This window comes from Monodelphis domestica, chromosome 3, assembly GCF_027887165.1.
Source record: "Monodelphis domestica isolate mMonDom1 chromosome 3, mMonDom1.pri, whole genome shotgun sequence".
Lineage (NCBI taxonomy): Eukaryota > Metazoa > Chordata > Mammalia > Didelphimorphia > Didelphidae > Monodelphis > Monodelphis domestica.
Window position 1 is genome coordinate 25,503,626 of NC_077229.1, and position 22,045 is coordinate 25,525,670.

The 22,045-nt window shown below is 42.9% G+C and overlaps 2 protein-coding genes across 3 annotated transcripts in view; one reads left to right on the forward strand and one right to left on the reverse strand.

Annotated features, from left to right (window-relative positions):
- Positions 1-17,199, reverse strand: CRYBA4 (crystallin beta A4). 2 transcript variants are annotated; one of them, XM_007490067.2, is made up of 6 exons: positions 17,080-17,199; positions 6,892-6,943; positions 5,738-5,856; positions 4,186-4,327; positions 877-1,019; positions 1-213 (listed from the first exon to the last, which is right to left on the reverse strand). In XM_007490067.2, exons 2-6 carry the CDS (start codon positions 6,928-6,930, stop codon positions 66-68), a joined length of 591 nt encoding a protein of 196 aa, XP_007490129.1. In that variant the 5' UTR covers positions 6,931-6,943; positions 17,080-17,199; the 3' UTR covers positions 1-65. The 2 variants fall into 2 exon arrangements, with proteins under 2 accessions (XP_007490129.1, XP_001362278.1); XM_001362241.3 differs by lacking the exon at positions 17,080-17,199 and adding an exon at positions 8,602-8,667.
- Positions 17,124-22,045, forward strand: part of CRYBB1 (crystallin beta B1) — an 11,785-nt gene continuing 6,863 nt past the window's right edge. Inside the window, exons 1-2 of the mRNA XM_007490068.3 lie at positions 17,124-17,303; positions 20,995-21,113. Coding sequence (XP_007490130.1) covers positions 17,124-17,303; positions 20,995-21,113 — 299 coding nt within the window. The remainder of the gene's footprint in view (positions 17,304-20,994; positions 21,114-22,045) is intronic.

A 22,045-nucleotide genomic window follows, 5' to 3' on the forward strand; every position in this document is an offset into this window, starting at 1 on the left:
TGAGGTTGAACAAACATTTATTCTTGATGGCCAAGGCCAGATGTCTGGGGTGGGAGTGGAGACGATCACTGCTGGATTCTGCGGATGGACTGAATCTGGAAGGTTTGAGCATGGGAGCCCCATTCCCGAAAGTGTTTGTAGTCTCCTGAGTGGTGATCACATTCCAGAACATACTGGTAGCCTCGGTAGCCTGGATACTGGGAGCAAACCCAGCTGGAAAACAAACATAGATTGAGGAGAAAGGATGTATCTTTCTTTTCACCCTAGAGAAATATGATTTGATGCCCTCCCAGGGAATCATGGGACAGAAGAAGGGTTAAGGGCTATGCCAAGAGGCTGTGGGTTCGGCATTGAGACCACTGTCCACTTTGCAGGAATTCTCAAAGAAAGAGGTCTTCAGTAGAGACCCAACAAAGAAACTGGTTAGATATCGGGGAAAGCCAGAACTATTGGCTTCCTTCCTGGCCATGAGGCACTTGGGGATAAGGGAGCTCATTATAATAGAAAGAATACTGGATTTGCAGGTTTCCATCTTGACTACTCTGCATTCCATACTGTCTATGGAACCTTTGACAAGTCACTTAACTAGTCTGAGCCTTAATCGTGTCTTCTATAAAATGAGAGGGTCGGACTAAATTGGCTCTCCCAGGTCAAAGTGCTCTGATCCTTTGGAGTAGATGGAGAAGTTGGTAAAGATCATTTCATACATAAGGACACAATGCAAAGCACTGAGGAAACCTTCATAAATAAATGCAACCTCTTATGTTATCAGACTCTTCCTTCTGTCTGCTTGTTTCCTGGCCAAATGGCCTCTCTGCCCATCATCCCTCCCGCCCTCCCTGGAGGAAACCCAGGCTCTTAGCTCTCTCTACTTACGCTCCACAGTGGACTCGGAAGGAGCCCACCTCATTGTTCTCCCAGCCCATGGCCTGCAGGGAGGGGTAGTCATCACTCAGTTCTCCCTTCCTGCCCAGAAAGTTTTCCTGCTCAAAGATGGTCATCCTGGAATCTCGGTGGTTCTATAAGAAACAGAGAAGGGGGGGGGGGCAGCTGGGTAGCTCAGTGGATTGGGAGCCAGCCTTAGAGATGGGAGGTCCTAGGTTCAAATCTAGCCTCAGACACTTCCCAGCGGTGTGACCCTGGGCAAGTCACTTGACCCCCATTGCCTAGCCCTGACCACTCTTCTGCCTTGGAGCCAATACACAGTATTGGCTCCAAGACAGAAGGTAAGGGTTAAAAAAAAAAAAGAAACAGAGAAGGGAATCCCCAGGTTCTCAGAGATGGGGACCGATCTCCTCTAGAACACTGTGCTGAAAAGAAGGGGATCCCTGGCATAGCATCTTCAGCAAGTAGGAAGGCAGCCTCTCCTGGGAGAGCTCCAGGAAGGGGGAAGATACTCCTGCTTCCCTTTAGGGATGGTTCTAGTTATTCCACTAGTGTTCTTTCATCAAAGCTAAATCTGCCTGGCTGCCCCTTCTACCCAGTTCCTCTCGGAAACCTTTAAAATATAAACTTCATGAAAGTAGACTCTTGTTTTTATCTTTGTATATATACTGCCTGCACACTGTCTGCTACATGGTATACATGTGGTAATTAATAATTTCTTATTATTGATCTTTCCAATGTACCATCGTCATTCGCAATCTCTGGTACCGATCTTCCAAGGTTTTGTCCTAAGTAAACTTCCCCTCTTATACATTTACCTCCCCTCTGACCCCACCCCCTGCTCTAGTGATAAACTGCATCCCTTCACCCCTTGTACTCAGCTTTTTTCCAATCACAGAATCACTGATTCAAAAGGGACAGAACTGTCTCACTTGTACCTAAATTAGAATAAAACCTCTCTGCAACATCCCTAATGAATGGTCATCTGTTGGAGACTTCCATCAATGGGGAACTCACTCCCTTTTGAGATTTATTTTAATAGCTTTGTAAACTATAAACTAAACAGATGTGAAGTGCTATTAAGAGAAGCATGGTTGGGGAAAGCTGGGTGGCTTAAGAGCCAGGCCCAGAGACAGGAGGTCCTGGGTTCAAATCTAGCCTCAGACACTTCCTAGCTATGTGACCCTGGGCAAGTCCCTTAACCCCCATTGTCTAGCCCTTGCCACTCTTCTGTCTTAAAACCAATACACAGTATTGATTCTAAGATGAAAGGGAAGAGTTTAAAAAAAGAGAGAGAAGCATGGTTACCCATCATCATCATCATCATCATCATCATCAAGCTTCTCAAGGCTCAATTCCTGTCACCCACTGCATTAAGACTTCTTTTATAATTAACATAACAATATATTAATATCAATATGATAGCATATAATAATATATTAACATGATAGCAATAGAAAGTATAAATATACAATATCATATTAAACATCCATAAATTATATGTTGGTATAATATATTCATATGGTATTATAATTTAATATATCAATAATGTAATTAATATAATCATATCAATTGATTAATCTATTAAATATATAGAGATAATATATTTTATATTTCTAGATTATATTCTAGATAGATATTATATCTAGAGATAAATATAGATAAATCTAATAAGAGTTCATATATAATATGTGACATAATCCCCAAGGTTATATATATTATATATGTTATATATTTAGACAAATGTAATTTGATAAATCTAATAAGTTCATATATAATATGTGACATAATCCCCAAGGCATATAAATAACATATATTATATGTAGAGATAAATATAATTTGATAACTATTGAGTTCATATATAATATATGATAGAATTCCCAAGGTTATATATATTATATAAATAAATATAATTTGATAAATCTAATAAGAGTTCATATATAATATGTGACATAATCCCCAAGGTTATATATAATATATGTTATATATTTAAACAAATATAATTTGATAAATCTAATAAGTTCATATATAATATGTGACATAATCCCCAAGGCATATAAATAACATATATTATATGTAGAGATAAATATAATTTGATAACTATTGAGTTCATATATAATATATGATAGAATTCCCAAGGTTATATATATATATATAATATAGATAAATATAATTTGATAAATCTAATAAGAGTTCATATATAATATGTGATAGAACCCCCAAGGATATATATAAAATATATATTATATAGAGAGATAAATATAATTTGATCAATCTAATAAGAGTTCATATAATATGTGATAGAATCCCCAAGGTTATATAGATTAATTTGATACATCTATTAAGAGTTCATATATAATATATCTTAGAAACCCCAAGGTCTTAGGCAGTTGTATGTGTGTGTATATATACATTCACACATTTATGGGCAGATGTATGCACACAAAAAGATATTTATCTAATATACATACAGGTACACGTTGGGTACCTATGTGTGTATATATGTGATATATATAATGTATATAATATATATATATAACATATATATTATATATATGCGGATATATATATCCACATATATATAATATATATGGATACACAAGTATATTTCAGTATAACTGGTTTTCTCTGTAATCTTATATATTTTATTTTATGCACATAAAAAGACTCTTCTGAGATAAGGCCCAAAACCTTCAGACTGCCAAAAGATCCAAGACACAAAGAAGATTAAGAACCTCAGCTCCAGCTGTTAACTCTTTCCCTCTTCCCCACTGATATATTTTTTGTTGTTCAGTCATAATTTTTTCAGTCCTATTTGACTCTTCGGGACTCCATTTGGGGTTCTGTTAGCAAAGATTCTGGTGTGGTTTGCCATTTCCTTCATCAGCTCATTTTTGCAGATTGGGGAAACTGAGGCAAACAGGGTAAAATGGCTTCCCCAGAGTCACACAGTTAGGAGGTGTTAGAAGCTATATTTGAACTCAGGAAGATAAGTCCTCCTAACTATAGGTCCAGCACTCTATCCACTACATCACCTTTTGTGTGTCTTTACTTTGCTTATATATTGAACTCACTTGGCTGAGTCCAGAACATGTTATTTTCCAGCAGAATAATGTAAGTTCCTTGAGGTCAGGGACCCTTGTGTCTTTGTCTTTATACCCCATGTCCAGATGCTTAGTCTGGACAATGCAGAAGCCACAAAGTACTGTATTTTGAGTTGGGAGGGACCTTGGTGGCCGTCTCATCCAGCCTCAGTGGACGTCTAATCCAACATTGAATAAAATTGATTGAGCTACTCACTGCACAAGCTACAGGACGGAAGGAGGTGAGCCTCTCCACATGGTAGGCGATGTTGCCGCTCCAGGCTTCCCAACTTGGGTACTCACCCCGCTCCAGGACAAACTGCTGCCCCTGGAAGCCAGCATGTTCAAAGCCCACCCACCTGCAGACAGGGAGAAGGAGGGAGGGTGATTCTGAGCTCAGAGCTGGGTTCCACTCTCTCTCCCTAGGATCTCTTGTTGTAGTTCCCACTCCATTTGCAGGTCTGAACAGCCACCACCTTACTCAATAGTAGACTCCCTATGATCTCCAGGATCAAATCCACAATGCCATTTGGCATTCAAAGCCCTCCATGCCCTTACATCTTACTCTCTACTTTCTACCCACTTATCTAAGGGGGTAGAGGAAGTAGTCATTTAAATAGTCTCAGTAGTAACCCTGGATGAGTCACTTAACCCCCATTGCCTAGCCCTTACCACTCTCTGTCTTGGAACCAATACACAGTATTGATTCCAAAATGGAAGGTAAGGGTTTAAAAAAAATTAAATAATCTCAGTAGGCAAAGGGACTTTGATATGAGTTTGTCTTGGTCTTGATCAGTGATGGCAAACCTTTTGGAGACTGTGTGCCTCACCTTGCCCCACCCAGAGACTGAGTGCCATGCCATCAACCCCACCACCACCACCTTATCCTCAGATAGGGGAGGGATAAAGAGAGGGGAATGGCCCAGGCACTTGGCTCAGGTGAGGGAGTAAGCACTTCCATTGGGCTGCTGGGCAAAGGGATGGAGAAACATAGTGAAGACAGGGAAAAGAGCAGCTCTGCCTGAGTCCCTCTGTCTTTCTAGTAACTAACTCTGAAGGGTGACAGTGTGCATGCCCATAATGATTTCTGCATGCCATCTTTGGCACACATGTCATAGGTTCGCCATCACAGATCTAGATGGTATTTATTCATAGTGTTTTTGTTAGCATGAAGTCAAAGATGATAATATTCCCAAAGTTTAGGTAAGATGTGAGAGACCTAGGAAAGATAAAATGGTTCTTGGCTTGGGTCTAGGTCTACAAAAAAATGCTATGGAATCCAACTGACCTATTGCCTAGGTACAGTAAATGGTTGCCTTCTGGTCTGATTGGAATAGCCCCAGGAAAGTTCTTTTGCCAAAATTCTTTCAATCATTAACATATATTAAATTCTTCCAAATTCTTTATGTCTTTGGGCCAAGCATTGTTCTCTAGGTGGGGCCTTATTTTTTAACAATACACAATAGAGTCACTCACTTTTGTATGAAATCGGTTCAAGTTTCCTCTGTGGCTAAAGGAGAGCAGCTTGGGAAAACTAAGAGAAAAGGGGAACTCTGAAAGGATCCAATAAAAGGAAAACTAAAGATGAAAAAAACTGAAGAGAATAAGTGAGGAAAACTTATTTGGGATTCTACAATTGGTACAATGGCAGAGGCAAGAAAGGGAACCCAAGAGACCAAATTAGCAGACCCCTGGGTCCCTGTGAGCTGAGCCCTTGAAGAGAGATTTTCCTGTTTGCCCAGAGAATCCTCCCCACACAGCAAACTCACGCTCCACTCTGCACTTTGATGGATCGAACTGTCTCGAAGCCAACCTCCAGAATACTGGGACACTCAGCTGTGAACTCATGCCGACGGCCCTGGAACCCTTCCTGGTCCCACACCACGATCTAGGTCAAAGAGGAAAGGTATCGAAATTGGTCTTTCACAGCCCAAACCACCCTCCCCCAGGGAAAAGTACAGTCTTCGCCTTGAGCCCAGTATCTAAAAATCTTGGGAGAGAGAAATACATTTAAGTTGATGAAATGGTAAAAGTTTGGAGAAGTAATCCAAAGGATCCAGTGGGCAAAACCCAACCTTTTGAATCCTATAAACTAAAGATCAGAAGGGATCTCAGAGGCTGTCATCCAACTCTTACCCAATAAAGAGCCCCCATTTTGACACACCCTGCAAGTAGCATCTAGTTTGGGTATAAAGAACTCCAGTGAACAGAAACTCACTTCTTTCTGAAACTATCCATTCCACATTGGACCAGCTTGAATTTTCCTCTACAGCCAAACCTAGATTTCCCTCTTTGCAATTTTCACCTAGTTCTGTCCCAGAAGGCCAAGTTCAAATCTGATCTCTGTTCGATGTGATGGTCCTTTGAAAATTTGAAGACAACTAGAATTTTCTATACATACGATCCATCCCAGTTCCCACAAAATACACACAGACATGAAGTCCTCTCTTTTTTAGGCTAAACATCCCCATTTTTTTCCCAATCCCAATATGGCAGTCCTATAAGGCCTTTCACCATCTTGATTCATGGGAACCAGAGGATAATGAGATTCCTAGATACTAAGGCAGAAGGGACCTTAAATGCCATCTTGCCCAACAATTTAAATTTGGCAGACAAATAAAAGGAAGCACAGTGACTTGTCCATGGTCACACATTAGCAGTTGCTAAAGGTGAGATTTGAACCAACATCTTATGGACTCAAAGTCTGGGATACTAATGACTGCTACATTCTCTGGGGCACCCTCTTCTGCACATTCCATCAATGTTCTTCCTAAAATGAGGTGCCCGAAACTAACAAAATATCCCAGATGTGCCACTGGAGTTCTTCTGAGAGCCTGGAAGGTCCTGTCCCCAGGGCCAGTCAGAGCACCAAAGGACCTTGTTGTTGTTGCCTCTCTTTTTTACCCCAAGTTCTTGAGCTTACCTTCCAGTGGCCAGATGACTTGGTACATTGTTGGGACATGGTGACTTCTCTCCTAGGTGGTGAAAGGAAATGTGATAGGTAAAGGGAAAGAGGGAACCAAGAGGAGAAGAGAAGGGCAGTTTTTACAGAGGGTCCTTCCCTTTTCTTTAGGTAAGCTTTCAGTCCTATGCTCCCTTTTCCAAAAAGAGAAGAAGGACCTAATAGGATAAAGAATTCCACATAATATGTAAAATGATAGAAGAGAGAATATTGGAACTGAGAAGAGTGCTAGAACATTAGAACATAAACAGAACATTAGGATAGTACTGGAATAGAGAATGGTAGAGTTATGAGGAACTTTGAATATAGAATGTCAAAACTGGAAGGGGCCTTAGAACAGAGAATGTCAGAACTGAGAGGGATTTTAGATTAGGGGACATTAGAACTGGGAGGAACCTTAGAACAAGGAGTGTCAGAACTAAGAATGGCCCTAGAACACAGAATGTCAGAGCGGGAAGGGGTCTTAGAACAGGGAGTGTCAGAGCTAAGAATAGCCTTAGAACAGGGAATGTCAGAGCTGGAAGAGGTCTTATAACAGGGAGTGTCAGAGCTAGGAATGGCCTTAGAACAGGGAATGTCGGAGCAGGAAGGGGTCTTAGAAAAGAGAATGCCAGTTCTTGAAAGGACCTTAGAACAGGGAATGTCAGAGCTGGAAAGGGTCTTAGAACAGGGAGTGTCAGAGTTATAAATAGCCCTAGAACAGGGAGTGTCAGAGCTAAGAATGGCCTTAGAACAGGGAATGTTGGAGCAGGAAGGGATCTTAGAAAAGAGAATGCCAGTTCTGGAAAGGACCTTAGAACAGGGAGTGTCAGAGCTGGAAAGGGTCTTAGAACAGGGAGTGTCAGAGTTATAAATAGCCCTAGAACAGGGATTGTTAGAGCTAGGATTGGCCTTAGAACAGGGAATGTCAGAGCTGGAAGGGGTCTTAAAAAATAGAATGCCAGTTCTGGAAAGAACCTTAGAACAGGGAATGTCAGAGCTGGAAAGGGTCTTAGAACAGGGAGTGTCAGAGCTAGGAATGGCCTTAGAACAGGGAATGTCAGAGCTGGAAGGGGTCTTAGAACAGGGAGTGTCAGAGCTGGAAAGGGTCTTAGAACAGGGAGTGTCAGAGCTAGGAATGGCCTTAGAACAGGGAATGTCAGAGCTGGAAAGGGTCTTAGAACAGGGAATGTCAGAGCTGGAAGGGGTCTTAGAACAGGAAGTGTCAGAGCTAGGAATGGCCTTAGAACAGGGAATGTCAGAGCTGGAAGGGGTCTTAGAACAGGGAATGTCAGAGCTGGAAGGGGTCTTAGAACAGGGAGTGTCAGAGCTGGAAAGGGTCTTAGAACAGGGAGTGTCAGAGTTATAAATAGCCCTAGAACAGGGATTGTTAGAGCTAGGATTGGCCTTAGAACAGGGAATGTCTGAGCCATGGGGGGCCTTGGATCACAGAATGTCTAACCTAGAAGGATCTTAGAATAAGGTATCAGCTTCACAGACGCCCAAAGTTAGCCCTGAGAATCACAGACCATTAAAGTTTCACAGAATCCTAAGTGTTAGGGTAGGAAAACATTGGAATCACAGAATCCTATAAGTGGAAGGAACTTGAAGCTCCCTTTGCCCATCTCCCTGCCTTATTAGGACTCAAAGCTGGTCTGTCACAGTCTCCCTGACCATAGACCCTCCACTTACCGAGCTGGGGCCCCAGAGGAAGTACAGGGTGCTGGCCCAGCAGGCAGAGCTGCGGTGGGGTTCTTATAGCCCTTGGACAGAGGGGAGGGAAGAGGAGGGGAGGGAAAGTCTGGCTCCTAAAAGTCCCAGTCAGCACATGTGTGGGGATGACCTCGCTAAGGAACAAAGAGCAGGATCAGGAGAAAAAACCACCCCATACAAATCTGGGATGCCTCAGTCTCCAGCTGGAGCTCAGGGCTTATGCAGCCTAGAGAGAGAGGGGTTGTGGGGCCCATCTAAGAGGGAGCAGCCATCCTGTCTCCTCCCTCCTCTGCCAGGGATCAAGGGGGAAGGGGGGCATATCCCTGCTCTCCTCACTCTCCAAGGCTTCCCAGTATCCTCCGGGGAAAAGATTGTCTGTAATTCGTTATGGCGATTGGGCCTTAGGGGTGGGGAATGAGGCTGACCCTATCAGGTACCACTGATGGATGTGCCGGAGGGATTTGCTGAATTGGTTTTTGATTTCTGCATTTATTTGTTTTTCAATCTTTTTTTTTTAACCCTGACCTTCTGTCTTGGAATCAATACTGAGCATTGATTCTAAGGTAGAAGAGTGGTAAGGGCTAGGCAATGGGGGTTAAGTGACTTGCCCAGGGTCACACAGCTAGGAAGAGTCTGAGGCCACATTTGAACCCAGGACCTCCTGTCTCTAGGCCTGACTCTCAAACCACTGAGCTACCCAGCAGCCCCCTCAATCTTTATTCAAAATGAAGGCTCACTGGGTGATGGGGATATACTCAGAGATTCCTGTGATGCAAAATCTCAGCAGCATGAGAGCATGACTAGGAATGGAAGAACCTCCGAAATCTTGCCTAGAGAAAGAAAGCAGCCAGAATAGAAGCTCTGCAAGCAGTTAAGTGGCACAGTGAGTAGAGCACCAGGTCTTGAGTCAGAAAGACTCTTCTTTCTTTGTTCAAATCTAGCCTCAGACACATCCTAGCTGTGTGACCCTGGGCAAGTCATTTAACCCTGTTTGCTTCCATTTCTCATGTGTAAAATGAGCTGGAGAAGGAAAGGGCAAACCATTCCAATATCTTTGCCAGGAAAACTCTAAATGGGGTCACAAAGAGTAGGGCATGACTGAAAATGGCCACAAGGATCTCTGCTAGAGGGTGGAAAGTGAACCCAAACCCCATAGCCCACAGTAGGACCTTCAGGAATGTAGAAGAGACTTAAAATCTCCTCTTCCCAAGAAGGCCAGGGAGGATCCCCTCCCAAAAGGAAACTTTTGTTTTAACCAGTCTGGGTCCTTCATAGAACCACAGGCAGCTAGTGATTCTTATTCTAGCTAACTAGTACAATAGCCAGCATTTTTAGAGTACTTTAAGGTTTGCTAAGCACTTTATAAAGATTATCTCATTTAATCCTCTCAACAACCCAGGGAGGGAGATGCTGTTATTTTTCCCATTTCACAGATGAGGAAATTGAGGCAAACAGAAATTAAATGACTTACCCAAAGTCACAGAGCTAGTCTGAGGCTGAATTTGAACTCAAGACTTCCTGGTCCAGAGTTCTATCTACTTTGCCACCTGGCTCCCTTGGATTATGAGATCATCAGATTTCAAGTTGAGATGTGTCTTAGCCAAGCACTGCCTGGAGCCAAGATGTTCCTGTGGGTCACGTTCTAGGCTATCAACCCCTCAGGACTACAATAAGGGTCACAAGAGCAAGTGAGAACCCATAATAGATAAGCAAATTCAGTGGGAGGAAACTATACCTGAGTCAGGGCACCTAGGTTTGAATCACAGCTTCATCACAGTTTTTATTGCTCCCTCCCCTCCTCTATTCAGCCCCCCCCCCTTCATTCCCTCCATCCCCAGTGTGTGAGGAAGGAATGCCCCAGCCAACTGGGGCTTGCTCAGTTACCACCTGCTTTGAGCAAGTCCCCATCAAGGCCTCAGTTTTATCACCTGCAAAATGGCCAGTTTGGATTAGATAAACAATAAGATCTTTGTGGATGCTAACATCCCCTGCTCTAAGTTTCAATCAGACTCTGACATCCTCTGTTCTAAGGCCCCTCCTAATTCTGACATTCTCTGTTCTCAGGCCCTTCTCAGTTCTGGCATTCTCTGTTCTAAGCTCTCTTCCAGGTCTAGTCTCCTCTGTTCTAAGATTAACATCCTGCATTTTGTGATCAAGGTTTTCAGATTCTTTTCCGTTGATATTATCATGCTCTTTCTAGCTCTAATGTGAGGTGTTTTCTAGCGGTGACATTCTAGACTTAACTGTCTCTCCCATCTAGAATTCTATGTTCTAAGGATCTTTAAATCCTTTGTTATTTTATGCTCTATGCTCTCTTCCAGGTCCAGTGTTCTCTGTTCTAAAGTCCCTTTCAGATATAGCATCCTATGTCAATATTTATTATGTTAAGGTTTTTCCCAACTTGTATCTTCAGATCCTCTGTAGTTCAAATGTTCTATGTTCTAGGATCCCACAAATTTCTGACATCTAAATGCTAAGTTCCCTTCCAAATTTCACAGTCCATGCTCCATGTTTTAAGGTTCTTTCCAGTTCTGACATTCTATATTCTGAACTCCCTTTCAACTCTGACCTCCTGGCTCTAAATTTCTTTCTTGCTATTGTGAAGACTGGATTGAGCTCTCCCCAGATTGTAACAATGAAGATACTTAGCTCTTCCTTTATTGTGAAGATAAAATTGTAATCTCTTGGTTGTAACAATGAAGATACTTAGCTCTTCCTTTATAGTGAAGCTAGAATTGTAATCCACAATCTAGTTTTAGATTTTAATCTACAAAAAGGTGATAACTCAGCATTTTAAGTACATCTACCCATTTTAACCACAAAAGGTGTTAAGTAACTATAAAAGGTGAACTTACCAAAAAAGGTGTTAAGTAACCCAAAAAGATATAATCTAAACAAAGAAGGTGTGAACTAAAGAGTGTACAGTCCTGGAGAAAAACATCTGCTGTGATTGGTAGATGTGAAATTTAGGGGAGGTGACACAAGAGAAAAAGATTTTTTTTAAAATGGGATGAAAGGCCAGAAGAAGATTATTTGATTCAAGTTTCAAGTTGGAGAAGGATCTCTGACTCAGAGTTGGACTCAGAGGAGAGACTGGAGACAGACACTTGAGGAATGACCGGAAGACAGACACCCAGACTTCTTTCTATTTAGACTGTCACCACTGGTGAGTGAAAGGCTGACTTAGTGACCCTGCCTTTCTCTTCCCCTGGCTGGGGCTTAGAAATTCTAACTGATATCAGAAGAAGACAGAGTTTTCTCTTTTTCTCTCTTCCTTAATATCTTCCCTCTATTGTAAATAAACTACCATAAATTCCATTTACTTTGGTAATTCATTTTGGGATTTAGAAATTAAATCCCAGTGACCACCTATATAAATATTCAGTCCATCCACAATTAATTTTAACACTCTAATATTCCAAGTTCTATTGTCTTCTAGTTAATGATCATGGAGACAATGGCTATGAGAATTATCTGCCTCTGAAGTGGCCAGAGGAGATCAAACAGGCCCAAGAGACAGATTAAAGTGGGGACAGTCTGGGCCTGGGAACCAGACCTAGTCCAATGAATGTCTGTGGTGGGTCAAGAAAAATGGTAGGTTAAGTGCCCATGGAAATAATCCCAGAGTCCTCGGCCAGTGAAGAACTTGTCCTGTGGTCTGTGGAGACCTCAATCCACAGTGTGCTCCTGAGAAACAGGGGTAACAGCCAAGGCCTTCACACTCCTAGCAGAAATTGGAGGCTTGTGGGAGCAGTTGGCCCTACTTCAAAGCCCCAGGAAATGTGGGTGGCCTCCTCATCCTCAAGAGCCTTCCCACAGGCCCTTGGCTCCAACTCCAAAGGCAAAGGCAAGAGGCACCCACCTCCACCCACTTTCCTCCCCTCTCTCCTGGCCTGAGATGAGAGAAAGTAGAAACAGAGGTGTCTGAGCAGAGAAGAGAGCCTGGCAGCCAGCTGTGGGTGGGCACAGAAGTAGAGGGAGGAAACATTATGGACAGGGCAAGATATGGTCATTAGGAAGATGAAGGGAGAGGAGGGAAAAGACCCAGCTCTAGGTCGACACCAACACCTGAGAGTACTCCTACTCTTCAGGTCCTGAGTGAGGGGAGTAGAAAGAGCCCTGGATAGTCAGGCCAGCTGGTTCAGTGTCCAGTTTTCTAGTTATGTGACCTTGGGCAAGCTTCCTCTATAAAATGAAGTGGGGAGAACTAAATGATCTCTAAGGCCCCCTCCTTCCCTCAAACCAAAGTTTGAGTTTGGGACCCAGGAAAGGGAATGGGAGAAAGGCAAAACTCTGAAAGAAACTCTTGACCCTTCATAGTATCATAGATGGAGCGCTGAAAGGGACCTTAAAGATCATTCAGTCCATAATTTATAAGTGGGGAAATCGAGGGCCATAAATATGCCCAAGTTATGTAGTCAGAAAATGCCAGATCATCCTGGCTTCCAATCCAAAGTGCATGCCCCAGCGCTACTGTGTCTCCCTCTGTGATCATTCTGAAAACAGCCCTGGGCTCTCCATGCAGCATTTAGCACTGGGCCTGGCACAGAGGAGATGCTTAATAAATGTTCATTTCCGCCCTTTCTTCCTTCCATAAGACTGGGATATAAGCAACAAAAAGTATTAGTCTGCCTGTTTTATAGAGGAGGAAATTGAGGTTCTCAGAACTTATGTTTCAGGCAGCTAGGTGGCATAGGGCCCCGAGTCAGGAAAACCTAAGTTCAAATCTGGCCTCAGTTACTTCCCAGCTATGTGACCCTGGGAAAGTCACTTAACCAAATTGGCCTTAGTTTCCTCATCTGGAAAATGAGCTAGAGAAGGGAGTGGCAAACCACTATAGCATCTTTGCCAAGAAAATCCTTCTTAGGGTCATAAAGAGTCACCTTGTTTGCCTCAGTTTCCTCATCTGGAAAATGAGATGGAAAAGAAATGGCAAATTACTACAGGATCTTTGCCAAGAAAACCCCAAATGGGCATGCCAAAGTGTCAGACATGACTGGTTTGCCTCAGTTTCCTTATCTGTAAAATGAGTTGGAGAAGGAAACAGCAAACTACTATAGGATCTTGGCCAAGAAAACCCCAAATGGGGTCATGAAGAGTCAGACCTAACTGAAAAACAACTGAACAAACATCTTATCTCTGGGGCCACACTGGCTCTAAACCCATGGAGAGCTATACCTTCATATTCATTATCACTTCTAATCTTCCCATATTGAATAAGGGAGGCAGTACCAGATGGTCTAGATCCCAAGAACACAAGCCTGAAGGGGAAGAAGCAGAAGAGTGGAGCCCTAAGATCTGGTCCTATTCGAATGTAAACTCTGAAGTCGGGGGCTCTTTTCCTTTCTTTGCCTCCCCAGTCCCAGCTTTAGCCCATGACATTGAGCACAATAAGTGTTTGATAAATGTCTGTTGATTGACTGACTGAGCTCAAATGCCAACTCTGCCACAGGCTGTGCGGAAGTCATTTAGCCCCTTTGGGGTGCATCTGTAAAATGACAGGGTTGCACCAGTTAACTTCTAGACTCCCTTCCAGCCTTGAGATCTGATGGCTCTTTGACCCTTGCTTTAGGCAAGAAAGAAGCATTTATTAAGATCCCTACTGTGTGCCAGGCACAGTGCCAAGTGTTGAAGATCCAAAGACAAAAACTAAACATTCCCTGCCCTCAAGGATCATACAGTCAGTTGGGAATGAAGAAATTAGGACACAAGAAAGGGAATGACTTGTTTAAGGTCTCCAGGTAGCCAGGGCTACATCTGGTGTAAGTGCTCCCTCAGTAATCAGGCTGCCAGACGGAATGGGCACGTGTCCTGTGGGAGAAGGGGGAACCCTTCTGGGGAACCCATTCACCAACTGGGACTTGGGAAGGAAAAAGATGAGCTGAAGTGGGAAAACTATCCCTCAGGGCTTTGTGTGCTTGGCATAATGGGACCTGCTGTCCTCAGCATGGAGAAGACCTAGAGAGGGGGCCCAGGCCCGAGTCCTTCCCACCCCCAGATCATCTCTCCAAAGTAAGTGATGACAGTGCAGCTGAGGGGCAGCCCCTGAAGCCTGCTGACCCAGCACCTCCTTTGTGTGGCCCCCCATAGGCTTCTGCTGCTGCCAGACTATAAAACCCAGGGAGCAGCCCCAGACTACCAACCACAGCCCTGGTCCAGGCCCCTGCTCTCAGGACAAAAGTCGTTCCCCAGGTAAGAGGACATCTCTCTCAGGGAATCTTGAGCAAAAACCCAGTGCCCAATCAGAAAAAGAGAAAAGGAAAGGGAACGTCTTTCCTAATGATGCTATTAATAATAGTTAGCATTTATACAAAACTTTTATGTTTGCAAATAGTATCTCATCTGATTCTAACAGACTCTGAGATAGGTGTTATTATTAACCTAATTTTTACAGGTGAGGAAACTGAGGCAGACTGAGGTTAAGTAACTTTGCCAGGGTCACACAGCTAGTAAGTGTCAGAAATCAGATTTGGACTCATTTTCTTGACTCCAGGTCCAATGCTCTATCCACTGAGCCACCTAGCTCCTTTCCTGGTATATACTGTTTATTGACAGAAGAGATTCAGGACTAGGACACCCAAGCTGGCTCCCTTTACTGGTTGACCATCTGTGTGACCTTGGCCTTGTGTGGCCCTCAGTTTTCTCTTCTGTCAAATGGGACTTGCACCTGCACCAGCTCTTTTGCAGAACTATTATTGCATAGAAGCATATTTTTATAAAGAGTTATAGTAATATGAGTGGTTAGTATTATTAACAGAAACAGCCCAGCCCAAAAAGGTTCCAAGATCTAATTTGTTTAATTTTTTTTTAATCTGGTGGCAGATATGGGGAGGATGGTGCCCTAGTGATAAATACTGATGTTTCTGCCCACAACTGGCAGATGGACAAGAAACTTTCTTCTCTAAAAAGGAAATGAAGCAGGGCAGCTAGATGGCTCAGTGAAATGAGAGCCAGATCTAGAGAGAGTAGGTCCTGAGTAAGTCACTTAAACCTTGCTGCCTAGTTCTTACTGCTTTTCTGCCTTGGAACCAATACATTGTATTGATTCTAATATGGGAGGGAAAGAAAGAAAAAAGGAAAGAAAGAAAGAAGGAAGGAAAGAAAGAAAGAAAGAAAGAAAGAAAGAAAGAAAGAAAGAAAGAAAGAAAGAAAGAAAGAAAGAAAGAAAGAAAGAAAGAAAGAAAGAAAGAAGAAAGAAAGAAGAAAGAAAGAAAGAAAGAAAGAAAGAAAGAAAGAAAGAAAGAAAGAAAGAAAGAAAGAAAGAAAGAAAGAAAGAAAGAAAGAAAGAAGGAAAGAAGAAGGAAGGAAAGAAGGAAAGAAAGAAAGAAGGAAAGAAAGAAAGAAAGAAAGAAAAGAAAGAAAGAAAGAAAGAAAGAAAGAAAAGAAAGAAGAAAGAAAGAAAGAAAGAAAGAAAGAAAGAAAGAAAGAAAGAAAGAAAGAAAGAAAGAAAGAAAGAAGAAAGAAAGAAAGAAAGAAAGAAAGAAAGAAAGGAAAGAAAGAAAGAAAGAGAAAGAAGGAAGGAAGGAAGGAAGGAAGGAAGGAGAAGGAAGGAAGGAAGGAAGGAAGGAAGGAAGGAAGGAAGGAAAGGAAGGAAAGAAGGAAAAAGGAAGGAAGGAAAGAAGGAAGGAAAGAAGGAAGGAAAGAAGGAAAGAGAGAGAGAAAGAGAGAGAGAAAGAAAGAGAGAAAGAAAGAAAGAAAGAAAGAAAGAAAGAAAGAAAGAAAGAAAGAAAGAAAGAAAAGAAAGAAAGAAAGAAAGAAAGAAAGAAAGAAAGAAAGAAAGAAAGAAAGAAAGAAAGAAAGAAAGAAAGAAAGAAAGAAAGAAAGAAAGAAAGAAAGAAAGAAAGAAAGAAAAAAAGAAAGAAAGAAAGAAAGAAAGAAAGAAAGTAAGTTTAGGGGCAATAGGCCTCAGTCTCAATCTTAGCTCTGACATTCAATGGTTGTATGTCTTGAACAAGTCCTTCCCCCTTCCCTGGGCCTCAATGTCCTTGGACTATACAGATTGAGAGGGTTGGACTGGATTGTAATTTCATAGAGCTGAAGGGACTTTTGAAATCATCTTAATCATGATGTCTTTTGAAAATGAAGGCTAACAAGAACAACAAAAATGTTAATCTGCTTCGCATCATGGACCCTTGGGGCATTTTATGGTCCTCTTCTCAGATCCGTATTTTGTGATCTACTTTCAAAATTGAAGGAAATGCTAAATGTCGCATAATATGAAGATATAACTTTTCTTTATCATCCAAGTTCACAGACCCTTTGAAATCTATCCAAAGGGGTTTGTGGACCGAAGATGAAGAGCCTTGATCTGGACCAAACACCCTCATTTTACAGAGAAGGAGATTGAAGTCCAAAGTCTACATTAGGAGCTAGTGACAAAGCTAGAATTTTGACCCCAATCTGGGAGGTAAAAGAAATGAGAAGAGACATAAAAAATTTTGCTTGTTCTGAGCTTACCTCAATTCTTGGGCTTTTCTTCCAGATTCCTATAAGTGGAAACCATGTCCCAGCCAGCAAAGGCCCCTGCAGTCCCAACCACTGCTGCCCCACAATCCACAGAGGGGAAGGAAAAAGGGGCACCTGCCTCAGTGCCTGCTCCTGGACCCACTGCAGCTCTGGTTCCTGCCTCTGTTCCCATTCCCAGCTCCAAGATTGGGGACCTTCCCATGGGAGGCTTCAGGGTAAGGTTCAGTGGAAGGTTTCCAAAAACTGACAGCTTCTGCCCATCCCTTCCTGCTCTCTAAGTAACAAGGGACTGTCAGACTGATCTAAGGGCAAGTATTTGGAAGCCCTCTGAAAAGAAATATTTCCAGAGGCTTAAGTGGACTGCAAACTGAGTAAGGATTTAAATCAACAGTGTGACAGGGCACCTAAGAAAGAATTATTATTGTTCAGTCATTTCTGTTGTGTCTGATTCTTCATGACTCCATCTGGGGTTTTCTTGGCAAACATACTAGAGTGGTTTACCATGTCCTTCTCCAGCTCTTTTTCCAGATAAGGAAACCAAGGCAAACAGGGTAAAATGTCTCACCCAAGGTCACACAAGCTAGTAAGTGTCTAAGGCTGGATTTGAACTCAGGTCTTCCTGACTCCAGACCTGCTACTCTTTTTATTGTGTCACCTAGCTGCCATTTGCCAAGAAAGATAATGTGATACATTGAGAGATATAAAGGCTAGGACTAGGACCCTAGGTTCAACCCCATCTGGGTTTGCTCAACTATAAAATAAAAGCTTTGGTCCAGATGGCCTCTGAGGCCTCTAGATCTATGATCCTGGTCAGATCAGATCCTGATTATTCCATTCACATTTAATAACTATATTTTGGGAAATGAGTTGGTAATCTAGAAAGGGGAAGAGCAGGGCAATCAGGATGGTGAAGGACCTTGAAATCACACCACATTAAAATCAGTTGAAAGAACTGGGACTGTTTATCCAGGAGAAAAAAAGCCTTGGGGAACACAAGGTAAGTAGTCTTTATGTATCTGAAAGGCAGTCATAGGAAAGAAAGGTTAGATTTCTTCAACTGGAAATGATGAGTCAAAATTGGCGAGCCGGACAGTTTAGGCTTAGGATCAAGGAAAACTCTTAACATTGAGAGTTGTTACATACTATAATAGGTTGCCTCAAGAGGTAGAAGGTTTCCCTTTGTTGGGGACCTTCAAGCAAAGGCTGACTATAGGATGGACCAAAAAATGATCGAAGGAGGTAGTATGGAGTAGTTGGACCTGAAGTCAGGCAGACCTAGGTTCAAATCCCACCTCAAGCAGACACTTACTAACTGTGTAAATTTGGAAAAGTTATTTAACCTCTGCTTGCTTGGGAGGTAGCTGGGTGACTCAGTGAACAGAACACTGGACCTGAAGTCAGAGAGACCCATTTCAAATCCCAGCTCAGATACTAATTAGCTGTGTGACCCTGGGAAATTGACTGCTATCTTTTAGTTTCCTCATCTCTATATTGAGGGTTTGGACTCATGGTACCTAAGGTCCCTTCTAGCTCTAAAACTATGATCCTACAAAGTAGATACTTGGTCTGGGATATTTTAGAAGGATCCCTATTCAGATACAGGTAGGGCTATCTGGTCTTTGAGACCCCTTGGAGCTCCAAGAGCCCATAATTCTATCTCATTTGCCTTATCAAGTAAATTAGAGCTCTGGTGCTTAAATAATTGTTGGCTAAGAGCAGCCAGATGGCTCAGTGGATTGAGAGGGAGATGTAGAGATGGGAAATCCTGAGTTCGAATCTGACCTTGGAAACTTCCTAGCTGTGTGAAATTAGGCACGTTAACTCAAATTGCTTGGCCCTTACTGCTCTTGTGCCTTGGAACCAATACTGAATATCAATTCCGAAACATATGATAAAGAATTTTTAAAAAATTTTAAAATATTTTTTGGTTGTTGAATGCTCCAGGAATGTAGAGATTGGGGGAAGGCAGGGAGGTAAGAAAAGGGAAGAGCTGTTTGGGGAAATTTCCAAAGAATCCTTCAAAAGAAGAGGAGCATTTTCTGATGGAAACCTCTCCCTCCTGCATCCCTGCCCCATTCCTTGGGTCAGACAGCTGTATTCTTGTTCAGGGTTTAAAGAAGGAGAAGTAGGACAAGCCATCTGTAGACACAGCTGGTTTGCAGAAATCAGCTCCAAGAGGAGACATTTTTGGTTGGTTGGAAACAACATATGGGCAGAGAAGTAAATACAAAGTGATGATGGGGACCAGCACTAGCAACTTGGAAGAGGGGAGAAGGGAATCAGGAAGGACCTTCTCTAGGATCTGGCCCTCAAATGGAACTCCAAGACACAAAGAGGAAGATTCTGAGATCAGAGAAGGCTGAGTCTTTCCAGATCCAAATGCAAGGACAATCAAGCTCCCACTCTATGCAAAGCACTGGGCCATGAGCTGGAAATGTAAAAACTTCCTTCTAACACAGCTCAGATGGAACCTCCCCGTCAGGGCTTTTCCTGATACCACCCATTATTGGCATCCCTCCTCCTCTCAAAATGACTGTGCATGGTTTAGTATATACTTTGGGGGGTACTAATTTAGAGAGAGAGCAGCTCAATGGCACAGTGGTTAGACAGGAAGACCTGAGTTCAAATCTTAGCTCAGACTTACTAGTTATGTGACCCTGGACAAGTCATTAACACTTTTTCCTCAGTTTCCTCATGTATAAATTGAACTGGAGGAAGAAATGGCAAACCACTCCTGTATCTCTGCCAAGAAAATCCAAAATAGGCTCATGAAGGGTTGGAAACGACTGAATAACAGCTCATACATATGTTTTAGCCTCCCAGAAGAAGATATGCTTCTCAAGGGAATATTTGTTAAATTGTTGGAATCAAAATGTTCACTACCCTTAATAGGTTATTTTTTGCTGGGAAGGTTCTAATCTGCTGGAGAAGGCTTCACAAAAGAAATGGCATCTGACTTGGGCCCTTTAGGGGGCTTTGCTTTCAGGGAGCAGGGAAGGAAGGAAGGGAGGGAGGAAAACAGAAGGCATAGAACTCTAATTTTTTAATAAAATTTTTTTAAATTTAAAATAATTTTAAAATATTTTAAATGTAAAAAAGTTTTAAATGAATGTCAAAACTTGTTTTTACATGTAATTGGGGGGAAATAAAATATTATGTTAAAAAAGAGAATGGGCAAGATTTGGGCAAAATGGAAAGAGCATGTAAATAATTTCTGCTCCAAACACTTACTGACTTTACGACCACAAACCCAGTAACTTTCTCTGGGCCTTCCTTTCCTCATCTATCAAGTGAGGGGCTTGGGCTAGATGATGGCAAAATTCCCCTCTAATTCTGACATCCTCTGAATCTGGGGCAGGTCTATGTGTCTCCCCACCCTATCTAAAAATTAGGGAAAACTTAGGCCATAGTGGCAAACCTATGGCATGTAAGCCAGAGCGTGCCAAAAGGGACTGCTCCCTACCCCCTCTCCATATGCACCTGAGGACATTTCTCACATCACCTTTCCCTCTGCCTAGCAGCCCAAAGGGAGTGTTTCCTCCCTCCCCTGTCTGGGGTAAGATGGGAAGCTCACATGTGGTTTGAGCGTTGCTTGGTCTCTAAAAGGTTCACCATCACTGGCTTGGGAGAATGGATGATTAGATGATAGATTTCAATTTGGAAGAGACCTTCAAAGCCATCGAGTCCAGCTCTCTCATTTTACAAATTAGGAAACCAAGGCACAGAGCACTTTAGTGCCTGGACTGAAGTAGCAAAATGAGTAAATGTCTGAGGCAAAGTTTGAATTTGACTTTCTGACTACAAGACCAGAGACTGAAGTCAGAAGGGTTTTAGAACAGAGAATGCCATCTTGTTTCTGCCTCTCTGTCTCCCTCTGACCTTTTCTCTCCCCTGTGGTTTGGCCAGCTGGTGGTCTTTGATCAGGAAAACTTCCAGGGCCGTCGTGTGGAATTCTCTGGGGAGTGCATGAATCTGGGAGACCGTGGCTTCGACCGAGTTCGCAGCATCATTGTAATCTCAGGACCGTGAGTATGACCAGCTGGGGTCTGGGTGGAAAAGGGTTCCTCTCTGTGGGGAGAGCGCTCCATCCCAGTGGCACCATGGGCTGATACTGATAGCCAGGGTCTCACTGAGCTGTACTCTGGGTGAGCCAAGAGATCAGGCTGCCCCTGTGTCCAGTCCTGTTGTGATAGACAGCTGCCCCCTTTGGGATTTCTGCAGGGCAGAGCAAGAAGACAGGGAGAGCACATTAAAGGGCAGAGGGGAGACCAAGTGTCTGGGTGAGGTTGGAGAAAGGGTGGTAGAGGACCAAAAATGTTGCCCCATCATGATTTAGTCTTGAGCCCAGCCCTGCCACACATTCCTGTGGTCACTGCTTGGTGGATCCTGTGCCCAGCCCAGGGCACAGCCAAACGCCACCCCCGTTCCTCTCATTCCCCCACCTCCCATGGCCAGATGAAGAGGACTGAACTGGGCACTTCTGGAGACTTCTCCGGTCTCAGACCAACCTCTTTTGCTTCCATGGGTCAGTTTCCTTCCTGTAAAATGAGGGGTTTTAATTAGGGACTCTCCAGGGTCACTACTAACGTTTCATGCTCTAAAAGCCCTCCCAGCCCTGGCATTCCCTGTTCTAAGGCTTCTCCAAGCTCTGATATTCTCTCCTTTAAAGGCCCTCTTTCTTCTGAGCTCCCTCCCAATTGACCGTTGTTAACAGTTCTGTATGGTAAGACCCCTCCTGGCTGTGACACTCCATGCTCTAAGGCCCCCCTCCCAGCTTTGATATTCTCTTCTCTAAGGGGCAGCAATGGAGAGTAGGCTGAAGAGGACAACCTTTTGCTTTTATTGTTTTGTTTTTATAAAACCCTCACCTTCCACTTTAAAATCAATACTATGTATTGGTTCCAAGGCAGAAGAGAGGTGAGGTTCTAGGCAATGGGGGTGAAGTGACTTGCCCAGG